The sequence below is a fragment of the Cupressus sempervirens genome, chromosome 7 (genome assembly GCF_028749045.1).
Source record: "Cupressus sempervirens isolate cs-2001-9-10 chromosome 7, ASM2874904v1, whole genome shotgun sequence".
Lineage (NCBI taxonomy): Eukaryota > Viridiplantae > Streptophyta > Pinopsida > Cupressales > Cupressaceae > Cupressus > Cupressus sempervirens.
In genome coordinates this window covers 663,546,831-663,573,816 of record NC_143124.1, presented here as the reverse complement: position 1 = coordinate 663,573,816, position 26,986 = coordinate 663,546,831, and the positions used below count along the sequence as shown (strand labels likewise).

Here is a 26,986-nt window from a genome sequence, read left to right as displayed (position 1 = left end):
TGAGTGTCTGACCAGGACCTATACTCCTTGCATTGTCTTAGGTTCTTGGTTGCAACCATCATACTGTCCGGCGTGAGTGTTAGCCTTGGATGTTGTGCTTTATGTGGGTTTGTGGTTGGATCATTATCTCCATCAGCACGGCGGGTGTGGACCTATGGGTGCCATGTGGTTGGGAGGCATAGCTACCTTCACCACTACTAGGGATTGATGTACAGAGACGACCTTTTGTCCTAGTGCGACCATTGCTGGATGTTTTCACTTGGTACTTCGGGTTCCGGAGTATGCTTTCTTGTGATTTATGCTTTCATTGGGATGCTTGTATATCATGTTTAGAAGATGTTAGTTTACTTGACACATTTCCTTATCATGATGTTTAGCATATGATTAGATGATGTTATTTGATTTAGTAGCATATCTGTTGCTTACTGTTGTTTAGCATGTGATAGGTGATGTTATCTACGGTAGGATTATCTTATGCGTTATCACTAGCATGTTAGATTTCCTTATGCTTATATTGTTGCATGTTTTAGTAGTGACGTCCCTATTACGACAGTACTGATGATCTGGTTAGTGGCTTGGGATGTTACGCGCGGGGGATGGCTAGGATCCACGATGGTCTTATGATGCTATTGACGGTTGGGAGGAACCGCGCACTTAGTTTGGTTGTTCAGTTGTTGCTTTTTGTATGTTCTTTGCTGCTGTAGTTTAGATGGATAGATGTTCTTCTTTCTGTGTTGTTCTTGCACTCGAGTTCATTCCTCGATTCACGTAGATCTGGTACTCCCTGGTGTGGAGGTTCTTTGCTCTATTTTGGTCCATTTTGCTTCTGAGAGTGTTTTTGTTTTCTATGGGCGACATTTGTTTAGCATAGTCCGACACTTTAAAAAGTATTGCACGCCCATGCAAACTATGTCATACGACACTGTAAAGTATCGCACACTTTCTTGAGAAATGTCGTACGACACTGGAAGAGTGTCGCACGCCTTCTTGAGAAATGTCGTACGATGCTGAAAAGTGTCGCATGCCTTCTTGAGAAATGTTGTACGACACTGGAAGAGTGTCGCACGCCTTAAGGAGAAGTGTCGCCCTCCCTTAGTAAAAAGTGTCGCACGGTTTTTGTGAAAAACCTGCGCGTGCTGGCAGCAGGCACTTTGCTTCGTGATTCAAACTTTTTGAGAGTGGTTTTGGATACCCTTTTGGGCGTTCTTCGACCCTATGCTGTTGCATTTTGAATTCTGTCGGTTTCTCTTGAAATCGAGTTTTCGTGTTTCTGTTTTAGTCTCTTGGGGTTTAAAATATATCGTTTAAGTATATACTTAAGATATATTTTAATATATGCGACAAATCGTTTGAGATAGGTTTCAGACCTCTCAAAGATAAGTTATGGATTCTAGGAAATTTCAGGGCTTCAGAAATCCAAACTTAGCCAATTTTCAGGGCTTCAGGATTTCAAGCTTAGCCAAATTTCAGGTTTCTGCATTTTACCCCAGCTTGGTGTTTTGTTGATGAGTGGTTGTTTCTTGTGCCCTCATCATGTGCGTTGTCGTTGTTGGCTTTGTTTGTGTGTGTCAGTTTGGTAGTGGCGTTTGTAGATTCGTTGGTTGCCGGGATGGTGGTAAAGTCTTCCGTTGCGATCGTTGTGATCCCTGTACGATGTTGTCACGTGCATTCATACTTGTAAAAAAAAAAAAAATCTTGGCTTGTATTTCATCCTTGTTTCCAAGGATCTCCGGGCGGGGCATTACAACATCCACTGGAGTTCCTATAGATTTAGACACACATTTGACAATGATGGCATGGTTAAAGATACCCATTCCTCCACTTTCTGTTGGTGTGGGAATATGATGATTTCGGATCCGAGGATTCACATGATAGATAGAGTGCAGCTCAGGTTGCTGCAAATTGATTACAGTTACATCAGAGTGATGCAATGGATTGGCAGAGAAGTATCTATGAGATTGATGTGGGATCCTGGTATTCTGACTGGTATACAGGAGTAGACAGCATTTGGTTTGGTATATGTAGATTGCTTGTGGGCAAGCAATCTTTGGGAAGGGCAGATTTTAATGTCCCATTTTCATGTCTTCCTAAGCATCCAATTTTCTTCAAAGGTCAGCCTATTATCAGTGTCCCTGTAGGCTAATGTGGTAGTTAGGGAGCCCTTTGAAGATGATTCAAGATTATTTGGGTGTCTATTCAGTACTCTCCATCTCAGTGCATCAACTTATTGTGGTTTTCCTTCCACAGGTCTTTTAGGCTCCATTTATACACACTTATTTTAGTAAATCACTTGGACGTTTGGGTCCATACTTACTATTTATGGTAATTCATCTAGATGGTCAGAGGACACCATAATTATATCAAAAAGTTGGTAGGATCAATTGTTGGTTTGATTTTGGCATTTAATGGAGTTTAATGATTTAGTTTAATTAATTAATGTCTAATCTAGAGTTCACTTTAATATAATTAATTAAATTAAATATCTTAATGATTAAAGGGCATATAAGAGGACGTGTATTTAATATATTACTAACATGAAGTATTTAATTATTATGCCAAATGGAGCACTGACATATGGAGTCTTAAGGATATTAAAGTGACTTAATATTGATGAAGAAATTATATGACAAAAGACTTTATTATTATTTTCGAAATACAAGTTAAATATTAAAATACTAAGCGGATGACCCCACAGTGCAATGGTAAGTTGTGAGCCTCCCATCCAAGAGGTCTTAGGTTTGAGTTTGCTTAAGCCCCATGTTGTTCTTAGATTTGGCCCATTATCAAGCCAAATGACAAATATTAAAATATTAAAAGTGGGAAATTTAAATAGGGTTTTAAGATACTTCATGAGAGGATTGTAAAACAAGATTTGAGGAAGTTCTTTGATATACTTGGCTTATTTTATTTCTCTTTGAGATGCTTGAGAGTCTTTGCTTTCATTTATACAAAATCTAAGGATGGAAACCCTTGAAATTTTTTGATGGTTTAGATGGAAACTCAAATCCATCTTTGATATGGATTCATCCAAAACTCACCATCGCACTTTATCATCAAATTTTGGAGGTTCAACTAGAAGTCTCTCCAGACTATTTTGATAGACAAGTTTCAGATTATTGTAAATTAAGCGCTTCTTCTGGAATTAATTGGAAGAAATAATGTCAAAAGTCTCATATACATATCAACAGCACTCTAATCAAGTATCAAGAAATTTTAGTTTAGGAACAATGCAAAAGGAACCCAGAAATTGTTTCCATTTAACTACTTAAATGCGATAATAACTATTGTGAAGTCTCGTGTCAGAAGAGAACAAAGTAGCATAGGTTCGCTTATTTTTAGATGAAGAGGATGCCATTATAGGGTTCCTTTTTTAGATGTGAGGGAAATCAATGAGAACTATAGTATATCACTTGTTTTTTGGGATGGCTGTAGATTGAAATCTGCATTAAAGGGTTGTGGAAGAAATAAGCATATATCAATTGGGTGTGTTTTGGTCGTAGTAAAATCTCAGGATTTAATGTGGAGCTGCTATTAAATGCTTCAGATTAGTATATGTTGTTGCTTCTGTAGCATTCAGTCTTAGAGCAGCATTCATGGTGATTTGTGTTCACTTTGCATTAGGGTTTCACACCCAAGATTTGGCACCACACCTAGGAGGACGATTTCAACATTTGTTTTTCATTTTGCCATGATTTGGTATGTAAAATTTCTAACATATTTATCTGATCTGAGATTGCAAAAATTCTGGACATGACTGTCATGTTTTGCCCATGTTTGGATGTAAGTTTGGACTTCTAGATTCTGACTTACGACAGCAGAATTATCATAAAAATTTCAGACTTGTGATGTATTTATTGTTCATATATTGTATATCTCATATTGTATTTCATCTCTAATATTGGACAAACTATTTGGTATAAGAATTGATGTGCTTGATATCATTTATTGGCTATTACAATTGTCTGACCAGTCTGCAAAAAATAAAATATAAAAAATCAGTAAAACAGGGCAGACTAAGGATAGGATATTACACCAAGTGTTTTTTGAAATTAGATAGGCCTAGGAAGAATTTAAGCTACTGCGGATGTTCTTTTACAAATGTGTCAAGAAGGATTTTAGATAAGAAAGTGCTACAGAAAGATACAATAAAATTAAGCGCTTTTTCTGGAATTAATTGGAAGAAATAATGTCAAAAGTGTCATATAAATATCAACAACACAATAATCAAGTATCAAGAAAATTTAGCTTAGGAACAATGCGAAAGGAACCCAGAAATTGTTTGCATTTAACTACTTAAATATGATAATAACTATTGTGAAGTGTCAGAAGAGAACAAAGTACTTTCAAATAGTAAAGAGTTAACTAAAAACTCAATATGCATAATAATTTTTGGTCTTTCTAAAAGAAATGAAACTTAAAGTCAACTATGTTCATCTGAATGACTTCCCAACATTTAAAGTAGATATTCAGGTTTGAAGGATTGAACATACCTCAATCCATCTAGCTAGCATAGGCCTCCCATGTGTAATGTCATAATTCTTGAAGTGAGAGAAGGCAAGTTGAAGTCTTTCAATAAACGGTATATATGCTATGTCAACCTTCAAAAGTAATGGATCCACATTAAGAGTTCACATTAAAACAGTCATTAGAAGAACCAAATTAAGGCAATTCACATTAACTCCTATGACTATGAGATACCCAAATCTAATAAATTGCACAAATGGAGCATACCACACCAAATTCACCAAGAAAGAAAGGATGTGTTTTAGAAAAAGTCTGAATTGATGTCTCCAATTGGTTGAGTGCAGCACCTGTATTCAAACAAAATAAGCATTGCTCTCAATCAAATAATATCCAATGACTTCTTGACTAACTATTTTTAGATTTTCCATAGTTGAATGACATATTTAACCCCATGTAAATGGGTATGCCAAGCCAACATTAGCACGTGGGAAAATGAATCATTTTAGAAGTACAGACAAAAACATTAGAAAGGAATTTGTGTGTCTTCATTGGACTGATCTTGAATATAAATTGGCAAGGCATGACCAAGGTTAGCATGTTGGGAAGTGAAGCACCTTAAAAGGTGTAAACAATGAGATTATAAATAAATTATTTATCTTCATTGGCATTCAGTGCTCTTCTCTAGCAAGGGGGAAATTACAAGGAAGGTCTAGAGTGAGTAATAAATACATAAACAATTATATTATTGTCATGGTTCAGTGAAAATAGAAAACTCCAAACTTGGAAAGTCATGCAAATATCTAGTTGAAATTTTAATTACTAAAATTAATAAGTATACATGGATAAGAAGATACGGGATGGTTCTATTTACTATAAATACCAATAAGTGGAACCAAGGAATATGTTCAAACTATCATTGGTATGTGTTTACTGCTACGCCTAGTAATTTACATACATGAAATAATAATACAAATGGCATCGTGTATCAAAGTATAGGAACAAAATATATCTTTATTAGCTTGAAAGATCCCTGATGGATCTCTGCCGCTAATCTGCTGTAGCTTTATTATATTTTTTCTTTTTAATTTTCTTTTTCCTGTTTATTAAAGTTTTCTTGCAGAACTAGACAGAAATGCAGAAGAGTTTGTTTGTTTTTGCGTTTTTGATGATTATTCAACATAGAAATGAGAAGGAGCAAATGATATGAAAAGAGTTTGAAAATAAATAACAATATGCAGTAAAATTAGAATTGATACAAATCGTACCAGGCAGATCTCTGAATTATAGAGCCAAATAAAGGATCCAGTACATTTTCCCTAACAATGACGCCAAACTGGCTGATGGAAAGGACTGTGAATATGCAAACGTCTGCTGCTGATTATCCGACTCTCTATATTTCAAAGTGCTGCAAATGGCAGCTACTTGCTGCAAGGCTCACTTTCCCATGTACCAATAAGCGTGCCCAGCTAAACAATACTGCAGACCCAAGCTGAAATGGCGTCCTCCTTCCCTGATAACAGCTGATACCACTGAAAATTCCAAGACCAAATACTGCTGAGGGTTACGTCCCAGCGAGTAAATACCCAATGCTGCTGAGGGTTACGTCCCAGCCAGCAATTACCCTAGGGTTTGCGTCCCAGAATGCAAATCGCTCAAGCAGAGCAAATCTGAAAAGAAGTGTTTGAAAAATATGCATAATGATGAGAAATGGCACCCATCTCCTTATAACCCCTTGCAAAGCAATTCGAACCCTAAAGTGACCCCCAATTGGTGTTGGCTATAAAAATGAATTAAATCTTATTTTAAAGTGACCATGTCACTAGAAAATGACCTTTTCCACCATAGTAATAAATCCGCTCACTGAATTGCCCTGAGACCAAAGAGGAAGATTTAGAGAATTTCAAGACCTTTCCAATGAGCTATCATAACATAGGATACACATCCAGATGAGGCCAAAATTCCCTTTTTACTCCAAAATGGCTATTAACTTAGCCTTATTTAAATATTAAACGCTAACTTAGGAAATATTAAAAATATAACCCAAATAGTCACAAACTGCCCAACTGACATCACAAATCATAAAATCATCCTGTCACCTGTCTGTGACTGAAGTCGGAAATCAAGGATCCACTGGCAATCTCATCCCTAAAATCTAGGGATGGTCCTAAAATTTAGGAAACAAGCCCTATCCCTCTGAAACTAAACCCAAAGGGTCATCTCATGGAAACCCAGCCCTGGGCATGATCATACCTCCTAAAAAGTAGGAATGAACCCCATAAATGTAGGAACTGCCTCCTAAAAACAAGGAACATCACCCAACTGATCAATACCCACCAGAAAACCAAGTCCCCAACACTGAATAACCATACTGGGTCTCTATCTAACCCTGTCAGCCTACAAGACCCCATAATAAGCTGACTCACATGTCTCTGTTAGACTGAGCTAGAGTGGGGACATGACATAGCTCATGAATTTATTACAGATAAGAAAAACAGCGATGATTGGACAAGGATTACAATTTACCCAACGATACCATACCCTCTTCCTTGGCAGTACATGACACATTTAAAGGACCCAACAGTTTCCAAGAGGAACACTACTGTCAACCAATTGATACAACTACCTGAGAGTGATAACAAACTCAATATGAAAAATTAATACATTGACGGATAATCAATATTATCAACATAAAAAAATGTGTTTTACAGTTATACCAGCTACATCATCCCCCCAAAAGAAAAAGTTTTCTTCCAAACAACAAGTAATATCCAGGAAGACTAATGTCAAGAATGTAGATAATGACTTGTACAAAGAAAGCTCAAAGTTGTAGTGTACTTTAAATATAAAATTGGGGTTTGGGAGTAACTCCCCCAATGGGGTCAAGAGGCAGCACCCCTTCCGGGAGTTTGAAGGCAACAACCATAGCAAGGTCAAGGGGTAGTGCCCCCCTCGCAGGTTCCAAGGGAGAATGTGCATGGGGTCAAGGGGCAATGCCCCTTGTGATGTTGAGGGGAGTGTGTGAGGTTGAGGGGTAGCATCCTTGTTGCCTAGACCAATTTAACACCTTCGGAACCAGTGGAAAAATCCATGGCATGCATCCTAAACCGTGACTTTTTGAGATGCCAAGAAAAATGTTGAAGAAGCCAAAAAATAGTGATTTCATGTACTGCCTTACTGCTACCACACTCTTATATTGTCGTAGTGCTCCCAAATTGTATAGACCACTTAATGCAAAGCTGCCAAAGTTGCCAAACACCATACAGCATAACCAAAACTGCCCTCTCAACCCCATATGGCAGAGTTGATGGGTAGAAAGCTAAGGGATCTCGTACAGAATACAACAAGGTTGGAAGATGTTGTGGTGTAGATTCGATCTGTACATCGTACGGCAACCATGACATCAAAGTCAATACATAAGAGTGTTCGTATGTTGAATTTCAACGTGCTTTTATGATATATGGTGAAAGCCATACACGATACTATATTGAAGTTAAATGTACCTTTATGCCATGCAGTGGAAGTTGTATGTCGTACTGTGATAAATTTAAATATGCTTTAATGTCATACAGTGGAAGTTATATGTGGTACGCTGATGAATTTGAGCATGTTCTAATGGTGTACCATTGAAGCCGTACACTATATGGTAATGACTCCATAGGAGAATTTACATCGTATAACAGAAGACATGCATTGTACAAGAATGAATTTGGAAGATGCTCTATGTTGGATGATTTCCTGACATAAGAGAGACATCTTAAGGATTACTCTGAAGAGAGCTATACAAGTACAAGCTAATGGGTGCTCTGGAACCAAAACACAAATCTTTGTACAAAAGATGTATGTTGCAAGGCATGATCACGTTGTATGTCATGGTATTATGCTCACGCATTCTCCAAGGGTTGCTAAAAATGCTTCTATAATGACACCCATACTCGTACAATCCCAATTGACTCACAACCAAAATGCCCTCCAAGTTTTAGATGTCATATTGATCTGGTTCATATACAGAGGTGTACACTAAATTAAGTCGTACGGGATGGTGTCATGTTGAATCATGTCGTACGAGATGATGTCTCATTAAGTCTATCCCTCCATGAAAGGCTCAGGAGTTAGCAAGACTATCGAGTCTAGTAGACTCAAGGAGTCTGCCCAAACTTGATTGAGTTTGAGTCTCAAGCCTCTTAGATTTCGCAAGCCCACCTAGGCCTAAGATTTGTTGAGTCCTACCAAGACCCTTTGCATCTTGTAACTCTAGCGTGAAATTGTGCCTTTGAGGGATTCAAAACCTTCATAAGCATCATAGAGATGGACAATATAGTCTATTGACATACATTGCAATCTTAAAACTTGTACATATGAGTCCAAAAATGCTTCACAAAAAGCATGACTAATTCCTTGCAACAAAATATGCACACCATTTTTCGACATGGCAATATTCAGTCTTTGGATTGCATGTTAACTTTAGAGACAGTCATATAAATTCTGACATATCTGGAATGGGAAGTCATCTTGCATACATTTGAGGTGTTGTTTCAACGAATGTGTATCATCTTTACTGTCCAATGTCAAGCATCTAGAGGCATCACATTATGGGGGGCTGCATAGTCTCTCATTGGGAGAACATTCATTGTACTTTTGCACCAATAGTCCTTGGGGGGTCCTAATTAGTCCTTCTCTGACCTATCTTTTTCATTTGTACATTCACATTGTATCATTTTTCTTTTAGAGAGGATTTTCATTCCCAATGGGTTTTCTCCTTTGTACTCTTCTTTATGAGAAATTTGTAAATGATACCTAACATGGCCTAGTTGTCAGGACTCATCATCATTGCACACATTACTCCCTAAGCTGCACTCAAGGGGGTGTTGGCGTAAATTGTGACTTTATAAAAGTAGTTAGCTGACAACACGCCTATATCAACATAGGGACTTTTAGTCTTTTGTCTCACTTCATCTAGTTGAGACATATTTACTCACTTTGTGAGATGCCTAGTGCATACACACTAGCCACTTGCTCACACACTTGTGAAGTGTGCTCATAAGTGTTCCATGTTTGGAAGGGTAGTCAATCATAGTTTTTTATCTTCTCACTCATCTAGGTTTTCTATATATGCAAGGCTCTTCTTGTAAATTACTTATTCTCGCTATAAATAATAGATATATTAATTTGTCCTAATCAGTTTCACTTGTAAGAAGTTATGCATTCTGATTCTGGTGAAATTCCAACAATCACGTGCTAGTACAAATTGTTATAAATACTTGTCATAATGATAGGTTATTGTAGTGATATTGTGATGGTAATATAGCAGCCCTGTAGCAAACTGAATTTCTAAACCAAACACACAAAACTTATACACCAACTGGAAACTACAAACATACTACAATCTTCTCAAGTACAGTTCCTAGATGAAACCAGCTCAAACAATAAGAAAATTTTCATCCTTTTCTCTTTTCTAGAAACCAAGAGAGCTTTCCTCTTGTGGATACCACCCAAGTTGTGGAAACCATTGAAACAGGATCCAAATCAAACTTTGATCACATTGGGATGATACTAAAGATGTAAGATGATGATCGAAGCCAACCGGGTGACTTACAAAAAGTCATACTCTTCAAGAAGATTGGAGAGCACCCCAAGAGTCTAAAAGCACCACTGCAGTTCATTATGTCACTTGAGCTCAGTGTCATTAATGGAAACCAAGAGTAACTAGACCTGCATTCTCCGAAATGTTTGGAGGTCTCAGCTCACTTAGAAGCTTAAAAGAAAACTCTTAAACTAGCCAAAAGCTCAAGACGTGATATTGCAAAAAAATGGGGATATTAGACATTCTCAAATACTCATATGGAAGATCATTTACTTAATAGGGTGCTTAACCTTGAGTTCTCCAAGCCAACAGATAGGCACAAAATGACAAATAGAATAAGGGTTCACCATTCAATGGTATGATTTGTAGCAAGGTGAGTGTTGTGCTTGTGTGGTGACACCTATTGCAACACCTTAGGGGTAACCCCCTTGGTTTAGAAAAGCTTTGAAGTGAAAGTCTTACCCAGCTTAATAATTCGTCCTTAGTTGCCCAACCTAAACATTGGTTTTGTGGATATTCTTCCCAAGTATGACACCCCTAGCACTTGGACAAGTAACCAAACTCCGGAATTTGGGGCTTACAGATCAGATCACCAAAACCTAGACGATGATATTGTATCAATGTGAGGATTAAATCTTACAACCATTTTGTAGACTTCACTAATAGAAGCCTTTGGGTGTCCTCACCAATTAAGGATAGGAACTATGGTAGATATTTTGTCTGGAGGAGAAACTCTTATTTAAGATAAAGACACAATAAACACTAAGGAGTGGGATAAACAATATGGCTTTGATCAACTCGAGGAATTTTCAATTGAGCCAAAGAACTGTGGAGTTTAATCAGATAGATAGACTTGCGCACAGATGGAACCTGCCGGAGAAAATTTGTATTCTCTGAAATGGTATCCTCACCATGGGACATGTAACTAACTATAAGTGGAGAACCTGCTGTTTCAAACTTTCATGTTTAGGATGGCACGAGTCTTTTGAAAATAGTAGTGAAAGAGAATCACCAATTTCCTGAAAACTGTAGTAATTGCCGATGAAAAACTCAATTGTGTAGGGAGAGACAAGTTGCTTAGTACAAACACTATTTAGATGTTGTACAATTCTGCATTGATTGATTTTGTAAAAGAGTTAACTTCCTGCACTAACTTGGTCTAGCTCTCAAGCCAAAAAATGAAAAGAGTGCTCATATGGCTGACAAGGATTGCTCAATCACGTTAATACTTGAGGATATCCATAAGGAAAATTGTAATGCTTCCATAGTATATATTGGATGCATTTTGGTTCTGACCTAGGATCAAGGAGAATCGACCAAGGTTGTGAGTCAATCATCTAGCAAGAAATGACTTTTTTTTATCTTTTTCTATAATTTATGATTTTTAAGAAAACACAGAACAAGAGTTTCAAAAGGCCAACATCTAAAAATCATATGTTCCTAAAATTATTTTTTAAGGGACAAGAATCATTCAAATCAAAAACTTATGCTGGGAGATAATTACACTGCATGAGAAGGTTTTATTTTTGCAAGCATTCAACAAGAAAATTAGACCACCAACAGTAAAGTAACTCATCAAACATGAAGGCTACCAAAGAGAGTAGATTTAGATGAGGGTAAGTGGCAGAGTGCCTTATAAATGGATCTGGCAATAAGAAAAGAAAGAGAGAATGGAACTTCAATGAGTACAGATATGTGCGCAGTGATATGTAGTACGTATATACTGCAGCCTTTCTGAATATACAAGAAGCCCAGCTGACTATGTGAAACATTGAATGAGGTACACTAATTCATGTGACTATGTTCAATTAAATGCACTACCCTATGAAACCATATCTCATCATTCATACAGCAATTTCTTCAATCTTTATTATTTATCAAGTTTATATAGCATTGACTAGGCTGGAAGATATGTTCCATATCTCTACATAGTCTTATCCAAGATAGTTACGAGTTCAGTCATTAGTAGTGGTTTTAGAAATATGTATGCCTTATACATTGCCTTGACATTATAAAAACATATGTGGCTGCTCCATAATGTCTTTCATTTATCTTGATTCTTAATATGTTTAAATATCCTTTCTTACTCCTAAACACTCGAATCATGTTCTTCAACGGATAAATATTCCTGTTTCCTACATCCCAACTTCTCTCAGCTTTCAATTTATCAGGAGGGATAAAAAAAACCGTCTTGAGAGCTAAATCACTCTCTTTAGATTTCTAGATCTATATCCACTTCTAGCAGCACTTAGCACTGACAGCTCAAAATTAGAAACAGTAAAAGCGTAGAAAAATTTATAAAGGACGAATCATAAAAGTCAGAAAAAGATAATGTTTACCAAAATTCTGTTCAATTTTGATAGGTGTTGCATCTTTCATGCTTAATGCTGAAAATCCTGCCTTGATAAAAGAATCACTGTGCTTCATAAGATCTGATGCAATCTTCTTTTTTTCAGGTTCCTGCCAAATGTATGTCTCAACAAGATGTGGCTTAATTTGAAATTAAGGCAACAACTAGATTAACAAGACAAACTGCTGTGCAGAAAGTAATTGTCGAAGAAGCCTGAACAGAAAAAGAAGCCCCAAACATACATCTTTAAGTTCATAACATTCTACTTACCAAAGGAAAAATTTTAGGCCCGCCAAAGTTTAAATCAAGGTATTCAAGTAAATCCAGACTTTCACCTATGATGTTTCCATTGTGTTCAAGTGCAGGAACCTGTGTAAAATAAAATTATTGTAAACTCAAAGTGAATACTAAATTGTTTAGGTTTACACATATGAAATGACTCAAAAGGTTTCATGGAAGAGGAATATAGTTTAGTTGAACACAACTAGCTTTTCCTTTTTTATTTTTATGCTAAAAGGAGACTGAATTCTTAAGATCAAATCCTATGCACTCTTGACATGTCGACTTCCAAGACAGAAATTTTAGAAGGCCATATGTATTAGGATAATATTTCATCTGATGATCTTAAAATATGACAGCTAAGAATGTCGTGAAGTCAATTTTATATAATTCAGTAAGGATGAGTGACAATAATGATTAATTAGAAGTGAACTTTCATACAAAATTTATCATCAACTATTATGATAAGCCGGCCTAGATTTCTAATCTTCAAAAGGCATCAAAAGCATATCAACTTGTAAAAGAGTGATATCTAAAATTAGGAATAATAGCCTATTGAACTAATATCTTTTGACAAACATTGAACTGTTTAATTCACAGTGTCTAGATATTCAAAATTTGCAGAACTTTGAGGTATTATGATATCAGTTGAATAAGCTCACAAAGAGAACATAAGGAATCCCATCTTATATAAAATATGCCAGCAATAACCATAAAACAGTGTTATTTTACATATTGTATATATACACTTTATAAACCGGTGTTCTATTAGTGTTCATCCACAATTAGTGAGACTATTGAAGAAGTTAGTTGGTGATGTGAGTTATATTCCACTTCAACATATAGAATCTTAGTATCCCAAGATGAAATACTAAATCTCCAACTCTCTTGAATAAGATCACTTCTTATACTAAACTTGCAAAGTAAAAACATTAAATGACTTTAAGGTTCCTTTTAATTGTTGATACTCACTCAGTTGAAATGGTGTGATTTTATGTATCATCAAGGGGACATAAACTGTTCACTAGGACTTGTCAACTTGATTCTAAGGATTTGGCTTTACAATGTGCAATGAAAATATAGTTTTTATTCCGTTTTCAACTCTTGATCTTAACTTGAATTTAAACTTAGCTCCTACCTCTCTTCCTAATTGAATGCAAGGAAGCATGAATACACTTGGACTCTGCTAGGTGCAATCTCTTCAGCGACTCTGCCCACCTAGTGAAAACTTCTATGGTGTATTCAAATGATGTTCAAATCAATATCTCCTCTTTAATCCCATCAATGAATGCAAACTAGAGATTGAATATCAATTGAAGCTAATTCCTTTCAATCATCATCTAGCCTCACAAGGCACACTTACAGTCAGCAAGAAGTTCATGGCCTGGTTTTGTTCAAGTTAAAAAATTAAACATCCAGAATTTCTTTCGTTCAACTAAACTTTTTGAAGCAAATTCTATTCTAACAACTTGAAATAAGATCTATGCTAAATGAGGGATGTAGATCACCATGCAAAATTGCAAACTTGATCACAACAATTCATCATGCAAGACATGACAATGAAAATTAGAGAAAATTTGGCATTATATCAGCAACAATTCTCAAACATCCTTTACAAATGAGGGGTGGGGGTTTATATAGGAACCACATCAATCTCAGACTGTTTCATTGCAAACCCTAATTAGGGCAACCAAAATGAAGCACCACAAAATTGGACAATGAGAAAATTCAAAGGCTTGAGGACTAATAAGATGCAAAGAAACTGCCTAGTCATCGTACCATAGTTCAACTTATTATTATCAGCAATTTATCACCAAAGGCAAAAAAAATTCAGCAAATATCAAAGATAAGTAGGGAACTTCTTGGGAAAATATCGTTAACTTAAAAAATTGCTTAAATTTAATTGGAAATGCATTTTTTTTGCAAAATTCAATAAGGAGATGCATCAAATGCGTCAATAAATGAGTAAACAAACCAAACAAGCTGATCTAGGTATATATAAATGCAAATAGGATACCAAATCGCATCCTCAAGTGGAATATTGAGGGCTCGTAGCCATAGTTTGAACTCTAAAAAAACTAAAAAATAGAAAACTTTCTTTTTAAAGCTATAAGGAAATACAAGTGTCAAGTACAATATCAAAATAGGCTACATCTTCCTCCCCCCTATCGAGCAGCTCTAGTAAAAACTACTAGGTGGGAGGGACTCTAGCCCTAGAAGATTATTCTGGTTGTGGTTGTGGTTGGAGCTCCATCCTGGATGTAGATGGTGCTAACACTGACAATGCCTCTTCATCATCCATATCCTCCTCACTCTCAGTGCCCTCATCCTCCTCAATGCCATCATCAATGTCATTTAATCCTACTATGAATCCATCCTCCTCCATAGCTTGCCTCTCCAAATCTCACAGATCTCATTGTCTATGAACAATGGAGGTTGCTTTTGTAATGTCCAATCACAGTAGGGGTCTATGTCATCCAAATCAAGTGGACCAATGGCTGCTCACTCTACCTTATGCACAACTTAAGGTTATAATGCACATAAACAAGGTCGTTAAGGCATCTTTGCTCTAACTTGTTCCTCTCTTTTTTTTTGTGAATGGCCTTGAATAAGCTCCAATTACGCCCACAAGTGGATGAACTACATGGCTGACATAAGATGCGAAGGGCAAGCTTTTGTAGATCTGGAACATTTCCACCCCAATTTCGCCACCAAGCATCAACGAGAGAAATAGTAAAGAGTTAGGGAACAAGGTGAAAACATATTTTAGTAACTTAGTTTTTTTCTACTTATCATGCACGCAAAAGACACCAAAAATCAAATATTGTACCTAAGGTTTGAGTATTTTGTCCTCTTCTATCCAAGTCTGAGGAGAATAGCTTTCCCATTGCATTTTGGTACACTTCCATCTTGGCCACAATGAGGTCTCTCACCTCAACACCAGGTACCATCCTCTGCATGCAATCAATGAAGCCCTCTATGAAATCTCCATTGGGATACCCATAGGATGGAGAGAAGTGAAAACAGGGGTTGAAAAAGTTCCTCGCCACATAATGGGTTGGTGGAGTTGATTGTTCTACTTTTTATCAATAATTTCTCATATGGAGTCAAATTTGAGGTTGTCCCCCTTAATTTTTTATAGCCTCTTTGGCCCCATCTAAGGCCTCATAAAGATACCCCATTGGGGCTTTCTCCCCATCTACCAAGTGGAGAACTTTAACCAAGGACTCACTCACCTACAATTGAAAAGTAGAAAAAGATTATCATTAATCAAAGACAAGAGTTAGAAATTAATAATGAAAGACATGATTATTGAATACAATAAAATTAAATATTCTACTTTTGAAGCTTCCAAGTTACCTTCATAATTTCTATAGCACCATTCTAAAATTGATTTTCAAAGACGATGAATGCAACATTATAATCCATTAGGTTTCTTTCAATAGCTTGAGTATAGCCATTCTAGTCACAAACAATTGCTTCAAAGGATTCAAAGAACTAATAACACTTTGCAACGTCAAGAAAATTGTTCCAATCATTGTGGCAGCACATCTAACAAACTCCTTCCCATGGGTGAATTCTCTCATCAAGCGAGAAACCCAAAGGTGATTGTAGATGTATTTTGTTATCTTTCTTGCATCCTCTACAACCGGTCTCACCCAATCCAATTTTCCTATGTCCTCCAAAAGAAGGTCAAGGTCATGCACTACACAAGGAGACCAATAAAGTGTGCTATACTTATCTTGGAGGATCCTACCCGCTGCCACATATGCTATTGCATTGTCGGTTATTATTTGGACCACATTAGCAACCCCCAGCTCCATCACAACTTACTCTAACATTTGAGTCAAAGTTCTAGCTATCTTTATCTTGTGATATTGCTATCAGATTTAACTATGTGATTTTTGAGTCAAACTCATTGACCCATATTTCATGAGTAGTGATTCAACATGAATCCATCTCTCATGAGAATAAATGGAACACTTAGCACTCATTGGATCTAGGTGATGCTCATAGGGGTGAAGCACCGGGACTTCCCAGGAGGTCACCCATCCCAGTACTACTAATTGCAAGCTTTGGGTTTAACCATGGAGGAAACTCCGTAGTTAAGCGCACTCAGGCTGTAGTCGTACTAGGATAGGTGACCTCCCAGGAAGTCCCGGTGCTTCACCCCTGTGAGCATCACCTAGATCCAATGAGTGCTAAGTGTTCCATTTATTCTCATGAGAGATGGATTCATGTTGAATCACTACTCATGAAATATGGGTCAATGAGTTTGACTCAAAAATCACACAGTTAAATCCTAATAGCAATATCACAATTTGAATTGCTGTGGAAATTATCTCCTACTTATCTTTATCTTGTTCGAGGCATTCAAGGATTTCAAAAAGGCCCCTTGATCCTCTTGCAAGAAACCAAAAACTTGATGATGGTACAATTTCTTGCATTCGTCCATCCATCTGAAAGTATGGTGCAACCAAACTGTTTCCATTGTAATCTTTGATCATCAACAACATCTCTGGTACTAGAAACATCTTTGAGAAACCTACAAGCACGAAATTAGGTTGATATTAAGTACACAACTTTGACTAAAAAAACCTTATATTGAACAAAAATAAGTAAATTGTGATGGAACTCTAAATTTTTGCAATATTTAGACTCCCAAATGCCATGCCAAGGAGAGAATCTTCCTATTCACTAGGTGTAATCCTCATCTTCAAACATACTCAATTTTAGTTGTATTGTGCATATTGGAACTATTGTTCAGAAAATTTGTTGAACCTAGAAACATATTCAGGACATGAATTGATTATGACTCGATAATGTTCAAGAACAAGAAAGTGTTTTGATCATAACAAGATAGCAGTGTAAATATATATATCATTCACTTTTACCCATTGAGAAATTAGTATTAGGGTTGCAGGTTCAGATTGTTCAAAAAGTTATGACCAGAGGATACTTATATTGGACTCCATGATTAAATTAAATGAAGTGATAATACTAGTGTAATAAGAGTGAACGGATAGTGATCCAAAGGTTTTATTAAGACAACCATTCTATTAGTTCCAATCTCATCATTCAGTTCCTAATCTCTAAAAACGCATAAAAGATCTGGATGAAGAAAGAAACTCTATTGTGATTAAGGAAGAAGATAAATTAAAAGATTATTACTCTCTTCTGGAAGAGTTAAGGAAGAAAAAGGGGTTTATAATAAATTTGTACAAGTGGTCAGGTTCTATACAATATGCTCTTCATGTCTTTGTTTTACAAGATACCAAAATTTCAGTAGTGAGAAAGCCACATGAAATCATATGTCAGAATATCAAGATTATCATGCCTATGCCAACATCAATACTCCTTACGTGGATGTTGTTAGGGCTTGAACAAAGATCCACGAAGTTCATATAGAAGCGGAAAGAAGATAGAGGTTGAGTGCTGCCCATCCTAGCCTCCTAATACAGCAAAGGTAAAAGGAATTCAAAACGAAAGAATGAAAGACGCCCATCAGAAGCTTTCTATATGAATAAACATTTCAAACTCGAAGGAAATCTGACAACTCTTCATACACATGGGCGATGAAGAAAGGATCCACGAACTATGTTTATATGTTGGTAATGACACTTTCTGATTATATATATCTAACAATATTTTTAATTATCACAAGTCTAGAGATAGCAGGCACCAGAACATAGTGGTCATCGAATTTAGATATCCAGTGATGAATATGCTAGGATGTGGAGAAAGATGGTTTCACTGCATCAAGGAGTCTGATTCTCATTCAACGAGACCTTCCCCCCATATTTTGCAGACCTATTGTGGAGTACTTACCATTTTTGAGACATATTTAGAAATCCAGAAATGTACGAAGGAGCCTATTCCAATATCATTCAAACCTTTCAAAATCGGTCCTAATTAACACCGAAGACAAAGAAATAAGATTGCCAAGTCATGGTTACTCTTTATCAAAATTACATTAAAGTTTCCTATTCGGTTAATTGTTATGAAGGGGTGCGATTTTTGGAAGGGAAACCGATACCCCTTGTTTCCTTATAAATATATGATGTAAAATACAAATATAGACAATTCATATTCATATTTAAAATTTTACATATTCTATGCACACTTTGATGTATTATATTCTTTCACTTGTAAGAAATGAGCAATTGAACAAAGCTCGTGGATTTGAATTATTGGGTGAATTTTATCTGATTCTGAAATTGAAAATGCATTGGATGGATCATCCATAACGAGTGTCTCCAATGCAATTTTTATTTCCGACATAATCTGTAAGCGTATCTACTTTATTTATTTGTATTGGAGTTTTAAACTATTATTAAGTTGTGTCCTTTATAAATATTTTTATTTATTGTCTATAAACATTGTAAAATTCGGATAAGTGGACCGAGTCATTATTGCATTTTAAATTTGATAAACATAGATATTGTGAAATATTTAATTGTTTCTGTATTTATGTCTAGTTTGTCTCCATATCATAGGAATTAAAGTGCATCCTAGACTAATTTAAAATTGCATTCGTATAATTGATCTGTCGCATCTGGACTATTAATTTGTTTATAGTTTAAGTGCATTGAACTTTATAAAGTTGTATGTTTTAAACTTATAATATTGACTTTGTTTGCCCATTTAATTAAACACTGGTCTTTATTTTACTCTTGATTCATAATTCATCTATTGGCAATTATTTCATATCTTTCCCTTTGAAGAATTAATATATTCATTTGTTGCATTAATATGTACTTATTTTTTAATAAAAATCATATTTTCATTTATTATTATTAATTCATAAATTGCAAGTTTGAGGTTTTCCATAATTCTTGCCATTTGGAAAGCTTTCATTGTATTCGTGTTCTAACCAATCTGCTTTAAGCATCTTGGATTTAAGGTTGTTGTCCAGCATTAGGTACACCTGCCTTTGTTTTGCAGAGTCAGAAGTGCAGGGGATTTGGATCGCATCGATCAATCCCATCAAGTTGGCCATATTCGGTTGGATATCCCAACATTGAGTTGGCAAGACTCGTAAGATTCCAATCTGCAGTTTTGGGAACCAACAAATTGTAAAACTGAAAAACAATCAAAAAATAAAACAAGTGAACTAAATTCCCACTTAAGTCTTTAGGAGTAGGTGCCTTGTAGCCTTTTCCAGCCACAAGAATTCCTATCACAAAACTTAGCCAATCGGGACTAGCTTCAATATTGAATGGGATATTTGTAATGTCTCATTCCTAGAATATAATTTAGTAATAAATAATAGAAATAAATTAATAAATGAAAAAATAATAATAAAAGATAATATGATTTATTATTTGTGAATGTAAATCAAACCTATAATCAGACTGGAATAGTAATGGCTTTTTCAGGTTTGGGGTATTCTAAATTTAGTTTTGCTTTAAAAATGATAATCAGATAAGTGTGGATCTGAATTACAATTATATTGCAGACTGTGTGTCAAGTATGAATGTATAGAACTCGATCTCTGAAATCGCCGATCTGAAGAGAATAATACTGTATTTTGATGCTTATCTTTTTGTCCTTGGTCTATATTTATAGTTCTATCAAGGGCAAGATCATGAGCAGTCATGACTGTTCATAATATATCTCCTAATGATTAGTCACGATGGTTCATGATGACATGTCTTAACAAACCCAATTGTAATCGGGTGAGATTATGCACTAAATAAATTCCATTTAAGACCTCTGGTGTTAAGGATTATATACTCAATCCATTTCCAATATATTGAAGATATAAAAAATCAACAATTTGATTGGTTTGAACAATAGATCATACTCGACCCAAGAGATAATCTGGAATTACAGATTTGGTAAACTTAACTTATATGAGGTTCGATTAGATGCAAGGATTCTTCCAAGAATGATAATTCTGATTTGGCACAGGTATTATTTGCATGCATTTAACGTGATCCTTGAGTCTGACCGACACTACATATATCAACACTCTCTCTTAGCTAGGGAAGACAGTTAAGTATACATCAGTTTAGATATCACCTAACTCATGATATCAAGGAATATATAGAACATCAAGTCACATGACATTCTTATATCCTAGTTATGGTATGTGCCCTGACATTACGTCTCATGATGTCTACAATAGCATATCATGGCATGTCCACAGATATTACATCACATAATATCCACCGTGACTATCTCATAGAGAACATTATGATATGCAATAGATATCACGTCACATGATATCCATTAGAATGTTCAAAAGATACTAACTATCATGACATTCAAGCGAATATCAAGTCACATGATATTAATCATGATAGTGAACATTGTAAAGTCATGACCTTACAATGTTGAATACAAGTGTATATTATCTGAAAGATTGTCACCTTTCAATAACGTACTAATAAAAGAGTTTACACATTAAACATCTTTAAAATATATATTACTACAAATAAACAATTTTGAGACTTAGTCTCAATAAATTACATTTCAACCATACCAAGTTTCTTTCTAAAGTGTACAACTTTGACTCTAGAGAGAGGCTTGGTGAGAATGTCAGTTGTTCGATCGCTTGTACTAATATACTCCAACTGGATTGGATTTCTTTCCACCATATCTCTCACATAGTGATAAGAAATCTCAATATAATTAGATCGATCATGGAACACAAGATTCACTGAGAGCTTGATGCAACTTTGATTGTCGCAATGGATATAAGTAGGTTTTAGGGCGCGGGGGGAGGAGGTCATGGCCCCTCTCCGTCATTTCAATTTTTTTTAAATATAACGCAGAGGGTGGGGGGGTAAAGAAAATAACATAGTGCCTCCCCACACCCCCACAAACACAAAACAACAATGGCCATGGCTAGCAGCAGCACCGTCATCAAAAGAAAAATGCCCCCACTGCTAGAATGTTGTCGCCTCCATGCACAACTTGCAAACACAAACAAAACACAGTTAGGGTTTGAGTGATGAAAAATAAGGAACAAAAAAAACTTAAGGCTTCCCTATTTTACCTTGTGTTGGCTGCTCTTAGGTGTGCCCTAATTAGGGCACAATATCTATTGCAAATAAGATTTTTAGCTTAATAGGATGGTGGGGAGTGAACCCTCATAAAACAATTTAATTTTTTTTAGTTTAACGAAGTCTAGGACTTGTTCTTTTATTAAGTTGTTTAGTTTTTATGACTTAGTTTCTTTTATCCGGAACATTGTAAGTAGTTATTTAGTTCAAAAAGAAGTTTAAGTTTTGAATATGAATTTTGAACATTATTATGAAGGTGAATTTTTGCCCCGTCTTGTGTCATATGTATGGATTTTATTTCGGTCTCCTTGTGTGATAGAACAATAGGAGAAATAATAATATAATAACACAAATGATAGGGGAACATTTAATGGTTTCTTTACTATTGGTACAAGTAATAAAGCAACATCAAGCTTTGAAATAGATTACAACTCATTCGATAACACATCAATTTTAGGCTTTCAATGATTTAAGCAATGTGTAATGAGCTAGTCAAAAGGGGGAAACTATGGAATTTATTAATATGTGTGATTAAGGTTTTAAGTGGTAGTTAAATAAAATAATAGAGTTAGCTAATGTGTCAAGAGGGAATATAAGTTAGATTCTTAGGGATTATAGGACTTAACTATTGTTATGAATTAGACGGGTGTGGTAAAAAGGGAAAGAAAATGAGTAAAATAAAAGAGCTAGATAAATGAATTAAATGTAGATATTAAATCAAAGGGTGTTTTAGTGGATCATGAATCATATTATTTTAAGTAATTGAATAAGTTAAATATCTAAGTGATAAATTAAATAACCCAAAGGACTACCTACCATAACCTTACCGAGAAATTTTGAATACTAGATTTAACATTATCAATGTATTTTTGCTTAAATATGAATTGGTGAAGGGAATTAGTTAAGCATATCAACAAGATAGGTTTAATCAATTAATAACCTAGATGTATTTCTAGAGGTCCGTTAATTGTTGCTCAAAAGGGAAATATAATTCAATTAATGATTCCGCTTGAATGTTATGAACACTTTTTTAGTAAGTATTAAATGTAGGGATGCATTAACCAAATCCTTGGGAAACTTAGAATCATATAAACCTTACAAGTAAATATTAGTAGATTCGATTTAATAAGGATGGAGTAACCCTTGCAAATTAGCATTAAATACAAAGCAAGATCACAAAGCATTGGATGCATTAACCAAATCCTTGGGAAACTTAGAATCATATAAACCTTACAAGTAAATATTAGTAGATTCGATTTAATAAGGATGGAGCAACCCTTGCAAATTAGCATTCAACTATGAAACCTAATCAAGCTAATTATCACCACGACATCAGTCAGAAACTTTGTTGATGGAAACTCTTAACGTCAACTTGAATTAGTAATTGAATAATTGGATTAGTTTTAACTAAACCAAGCAGATTTATGTAGAGGAAGGTTGACTATGCTAGTTGAGTTGGTGGGACAACGGCTCGACCGACACTAGTCACGATACCTTTCGTTATGTATACATGTCATAACACTCAACCCAACAACTAAGTTGTAATCGTAGTTACACTTCGACTATTGTCCTTGATAAACTGTAGCTCAAAAAAATGGTGTGTTTTTGCCCTAATTTTGGGCATGACAAATAGGTCCTTTGGCCCCATATGCAAACCTGGAACATGTAGAATGGAAATACTACTCAAGTTCAAATAATAATAAAGATGTGCATACAGAGCAAAACATAAATTGTACCTTAATACCACAATACAAATTGGCGAGGAATTGATTTACTTTATTTATACCAAAACATCATGAGCACATTGATAATATTCCAAGTACTTATAAAAAGGTCGGAACCAATCAATGCATTCCCTCACCTCCTAACTACCCAACCCACTCAAGCTTTAACCAGTGCTGAGTACAATATTACTTTAATCTCTACTACATCTATCCCTCCCAAAAAAGAAGTCGTCTTCTAGACAACTGTTGAACACACCAAAATAGAAAAATTTGACTTTTAAAAAGAGGGTTGGGAAGACATCCCTGGACTCAGACCTCCCCAAAGCCGTTGCAAGTCACGTTCAACTGTCTTCTGTTTTGCTCGAACTTCTTGTAGAACCTATAGGGCATCCAGCTTTTTTGCTTCTGTTATGGTGACTCTTCTTTCCAATTCAGTTTTTTGCATTCTCCAGGTCTTTTCCATGACAACTTTCTCGGTCTTCCACTTTTCCTCAAGCATAGTTCATTCAATTGCCCCTTCTTTAGCCAAACTTTCGCCTTTCTAGAGTTCCAAATATGTCTGGCAAAAGGCAACTTCCATATCTCCAAGTGTCTCCATGAGAGGTGATTGATCAGGAGTGGAAGGAATAGTGTACCTCGTCAACCATGCGGCTACCAACTCCTCCTGAGTATATCCACCCTTCTAGAATAGTTCCTAGTCCATGAGGTAACCCTTCTGCATAAATACGGTGAGTGATTCTGCTACCTTCCGGACAGCTTCAATATTCTGAGATCTAGCATGTTGCATGATCTCTTTGGTGGAATGCTCCATCTCCTATAACTTGGTAAGAAATGGTTTTGCCTTGTTTGTAAATGAGAATGTACCGGGGGTTCTATGCTCTTGCTCTATATTTCCATCGGATCTTCATTAACTTCTGCCATAGGGGAAGAAACCATCCCTTCTTCAAGCAATTTGTCTACCTCCTCAAGGACTATAACCCCCATATTCTTCTTAGTGTGAATCTCCCCCTGCTGGTTATCCATTGTCCCTATCTGTGTCAACTGTACAATGAGAGCAACCGAGTGAACTACTTCAAGGCCTAACGGTGTTTGCACCCTCACCTTATGTGCACATTTTTTCTGGCATCTGAAGTCTATCACCTTAGTGCGGGTATAATCTAGAGTAGTAAGTTGCACCCCCTTTGGCAAGGACAATCTGGAAGCCCCCCATTACAGAATTTGTTGTCGTTCTTTACTGCAATCCTTGTCTATCGGTCCCCTCTCCTACGTAGTGATGTCGGTATGCCTGACTGTCGAGTCTTGGGTTACCTCCCCTCCTTTAAGAGTCATTCCCTCAAAGCCAAGAGTCGTACCCTAATCATGGGGAGTCGTACTATCCTGGTAAATCTCCACAAATTTTGGTGTCCCTATGGGAAGTGGCCCCTCAGCGGATGGCAGGAAAGCAACTTCCTTCAGATTTTTGTGTAGGTGACTTAGGCAGATCTCTACCTCCTGAGACTCTGGGGAAGATGATTGTGTCTCTGGAGTCCTCTGCCAAACTCTCTCCATCATCATCCTCCTCGCCCTGACTACCCACCAATGCGTCCTGTTGTTGCTCTTCAACTGCCTGATTTGGTTTCTTTTTCCAAGCTTCACAATTTTGAGATCCTATGCCCATAGTGTCCATGTGAAGCCAATATGTCATAGCTAGCTTGTACGGTTCCACCCTGTTAGCTGGTATTAATGTCCCTATATGCTCACTACCCACCTAGGTCTGTACTGCTTCCAAAAACAAGGCCACAGCATGATGGAGCATGTAAAACGTCTCGTTCTTTAACTCCATGAATTCTTGAAGTCTCTCTAAAAGGAATAGTGCCCAATTATAGGCCTACCCTTTATACACTCTGTCAATCACTGGCAACAACCAAAGGGCAATGTTGGAGGTGCGGCTTCTGAATGTGAGTTTACTTTTCACCAAATCCACAATGCATCTCCATTCTACATTGACAATGAAGATTTTCCTGAGAACCCTACTATTTTTCAGAATTCCTTCCCATTCTTTATTTGTAAGGTCTTTTCTGTACATTAGCCTTAGCCATTTCTTCCTTTCTCCTACTGACATTAGGATTTTTTTCAGTTCCTGTCACCTGTTGGGAATTCCAAAAACCTTACATTAGGGTTTTTTCCAGTTCCTGTCCCCTATTGGGAATTCCAAAAACCTTACTTATTTCCCTAGCTGAGTAGGCAATTGTCACCGAATATTGAAAATACTGGACTACAGATTGACGACAAGATTTATCATAACCTGTCACCATATTCTATAGTATGGGTGCAAACTTCTTTAAATAAAATATTGGCATGAAAATAATTTTGTCTATCTCAGCCTTCCTCAACGCCTCTTTGAGAGGGTGAATGTCCTTTGGACGCTCCCACCAAGTGCGGCATTCACAGCCCATGATGCTTTCAAAAGTAATATTGGCAGCCATGATCTCTTCTATGATCTTCATTATGTCCCCCTTGCCTATAGGTTTTTCCACCTTCATCTTTACGGCCAACACGGATTTCTTCTTTTTCAAATGAAAGATCTTAACCTTACTAGGATTTCCCAAACTTGACCATGTTGTGGTATTTAGGAAGAATGCCCATATCTTTAAGCTGGTTTTGACTTGGACAGTTATTGTATACGTGGCCAACTTTTGTTTTTTCATTGGGCCCCTCTCCAATATAGGCAATTTCTGGTATGCCTCTGCTTGGAACTTCTTTGTTCTGTATAGCCTTGATCCGTACCCTTTGGACCCATATGGCCTAGACTCATACGATGGTGCTGCATACGACCTTGCCCCATACGATCTTGCTCTATACAGCACTGCTCAATGTACTAACTCTGCTTCCCATCCATACAACAACATGTACCTATGTCCTGCATACAACATGTTCCACATACGATCATCCGTATGATGGAGTGATGGTCTAATTGTGCATATGGCCTTGGTCGTGCATCCTCTTCAAACTTCTTCTCCCTTCCACGTACGGTTGTCCGTACAAACTCCTTCCTTTCCTGTATGGCTGTCCATACGTTAGCCTCTTGCTCCATACGGCCTTGCTCTTGCTCATACGAACTTCTTCCTTCTTCGTCTGTACTCCTCGCTTGTGCTCGTATGGCTCTATCTGTACTCCCTCCTTGTGCTCGTATGGCTCTATCCATACTCCCTCCCCGTACAGCTATGTCCGTACTGTCTGCCTTCTCTCTTCAATCTCCCCTAGTCTTCTTGTTTTCCCTGGGTTCACACTCTAGCAATGATGTGGTAGCTCCTTTTCTCTCCTTATAAGCCTCCATTTAGGTCTATTGATTTTTCTCCCTTTGTAATATTATATCTTTTTCTAGGGTGGGAGTGTGCTTCATATTGATATTATAAGTCTTTATGCTTTCCTTTCTTCCTTGACAAGGTTTTAATTTTGATCGATTGACTAAGTCCTTCACTAGTTTATTATCCAAAGTTGACAACTTTATTGCCCCATTTCCTTTTACATCGACCACTTTGTATGGGCCCACCCAGCATACTTTGAATTTGCCTGGCTCTATTTCATATTTTCCATT

The 26,986-nt window shown here is 36.5% G+C and overlaps 1 protein-coding gene across 2 annotated transcripts in view; it reads right to left on the bottom strand.

Moving 5' to 3' along the window:
- The window catches only part of LOC149548414 (protein IN2-1 homolog A-like), a 147,302-nt gene that overhangs the window by 25,460 nt on the left and 94,856 nt on the right, over positions 1 to 26,986 (bottom strand). For both annotated transcript variants that reach the window (XM_089792488.1, XM_089792489.1), the window contains exons 6-9: positions 12,666 to 12,764; positions 12,385 to 12,505; positions 4,732 to 4,811; positions 4,491 to 4,598 (exon numbers count right to left, since the gene is read on the bottom strand). In XM_089792488.1, coding sequence (XP_089648614.1) covers positions 4,491 to 4,598; positions 4,732 to 4,811; positions 12,385 to 12,505; positions 12,666 to 12,764 — 408 coding nt within the window. The remainder of the gene's footprint in view (positions 1 to 4,490; positions 4,599 to 4,731; positions 4,812 to 12,384; positions 12,506 to 12,665; positions 12,765 to 26,986) is intronic.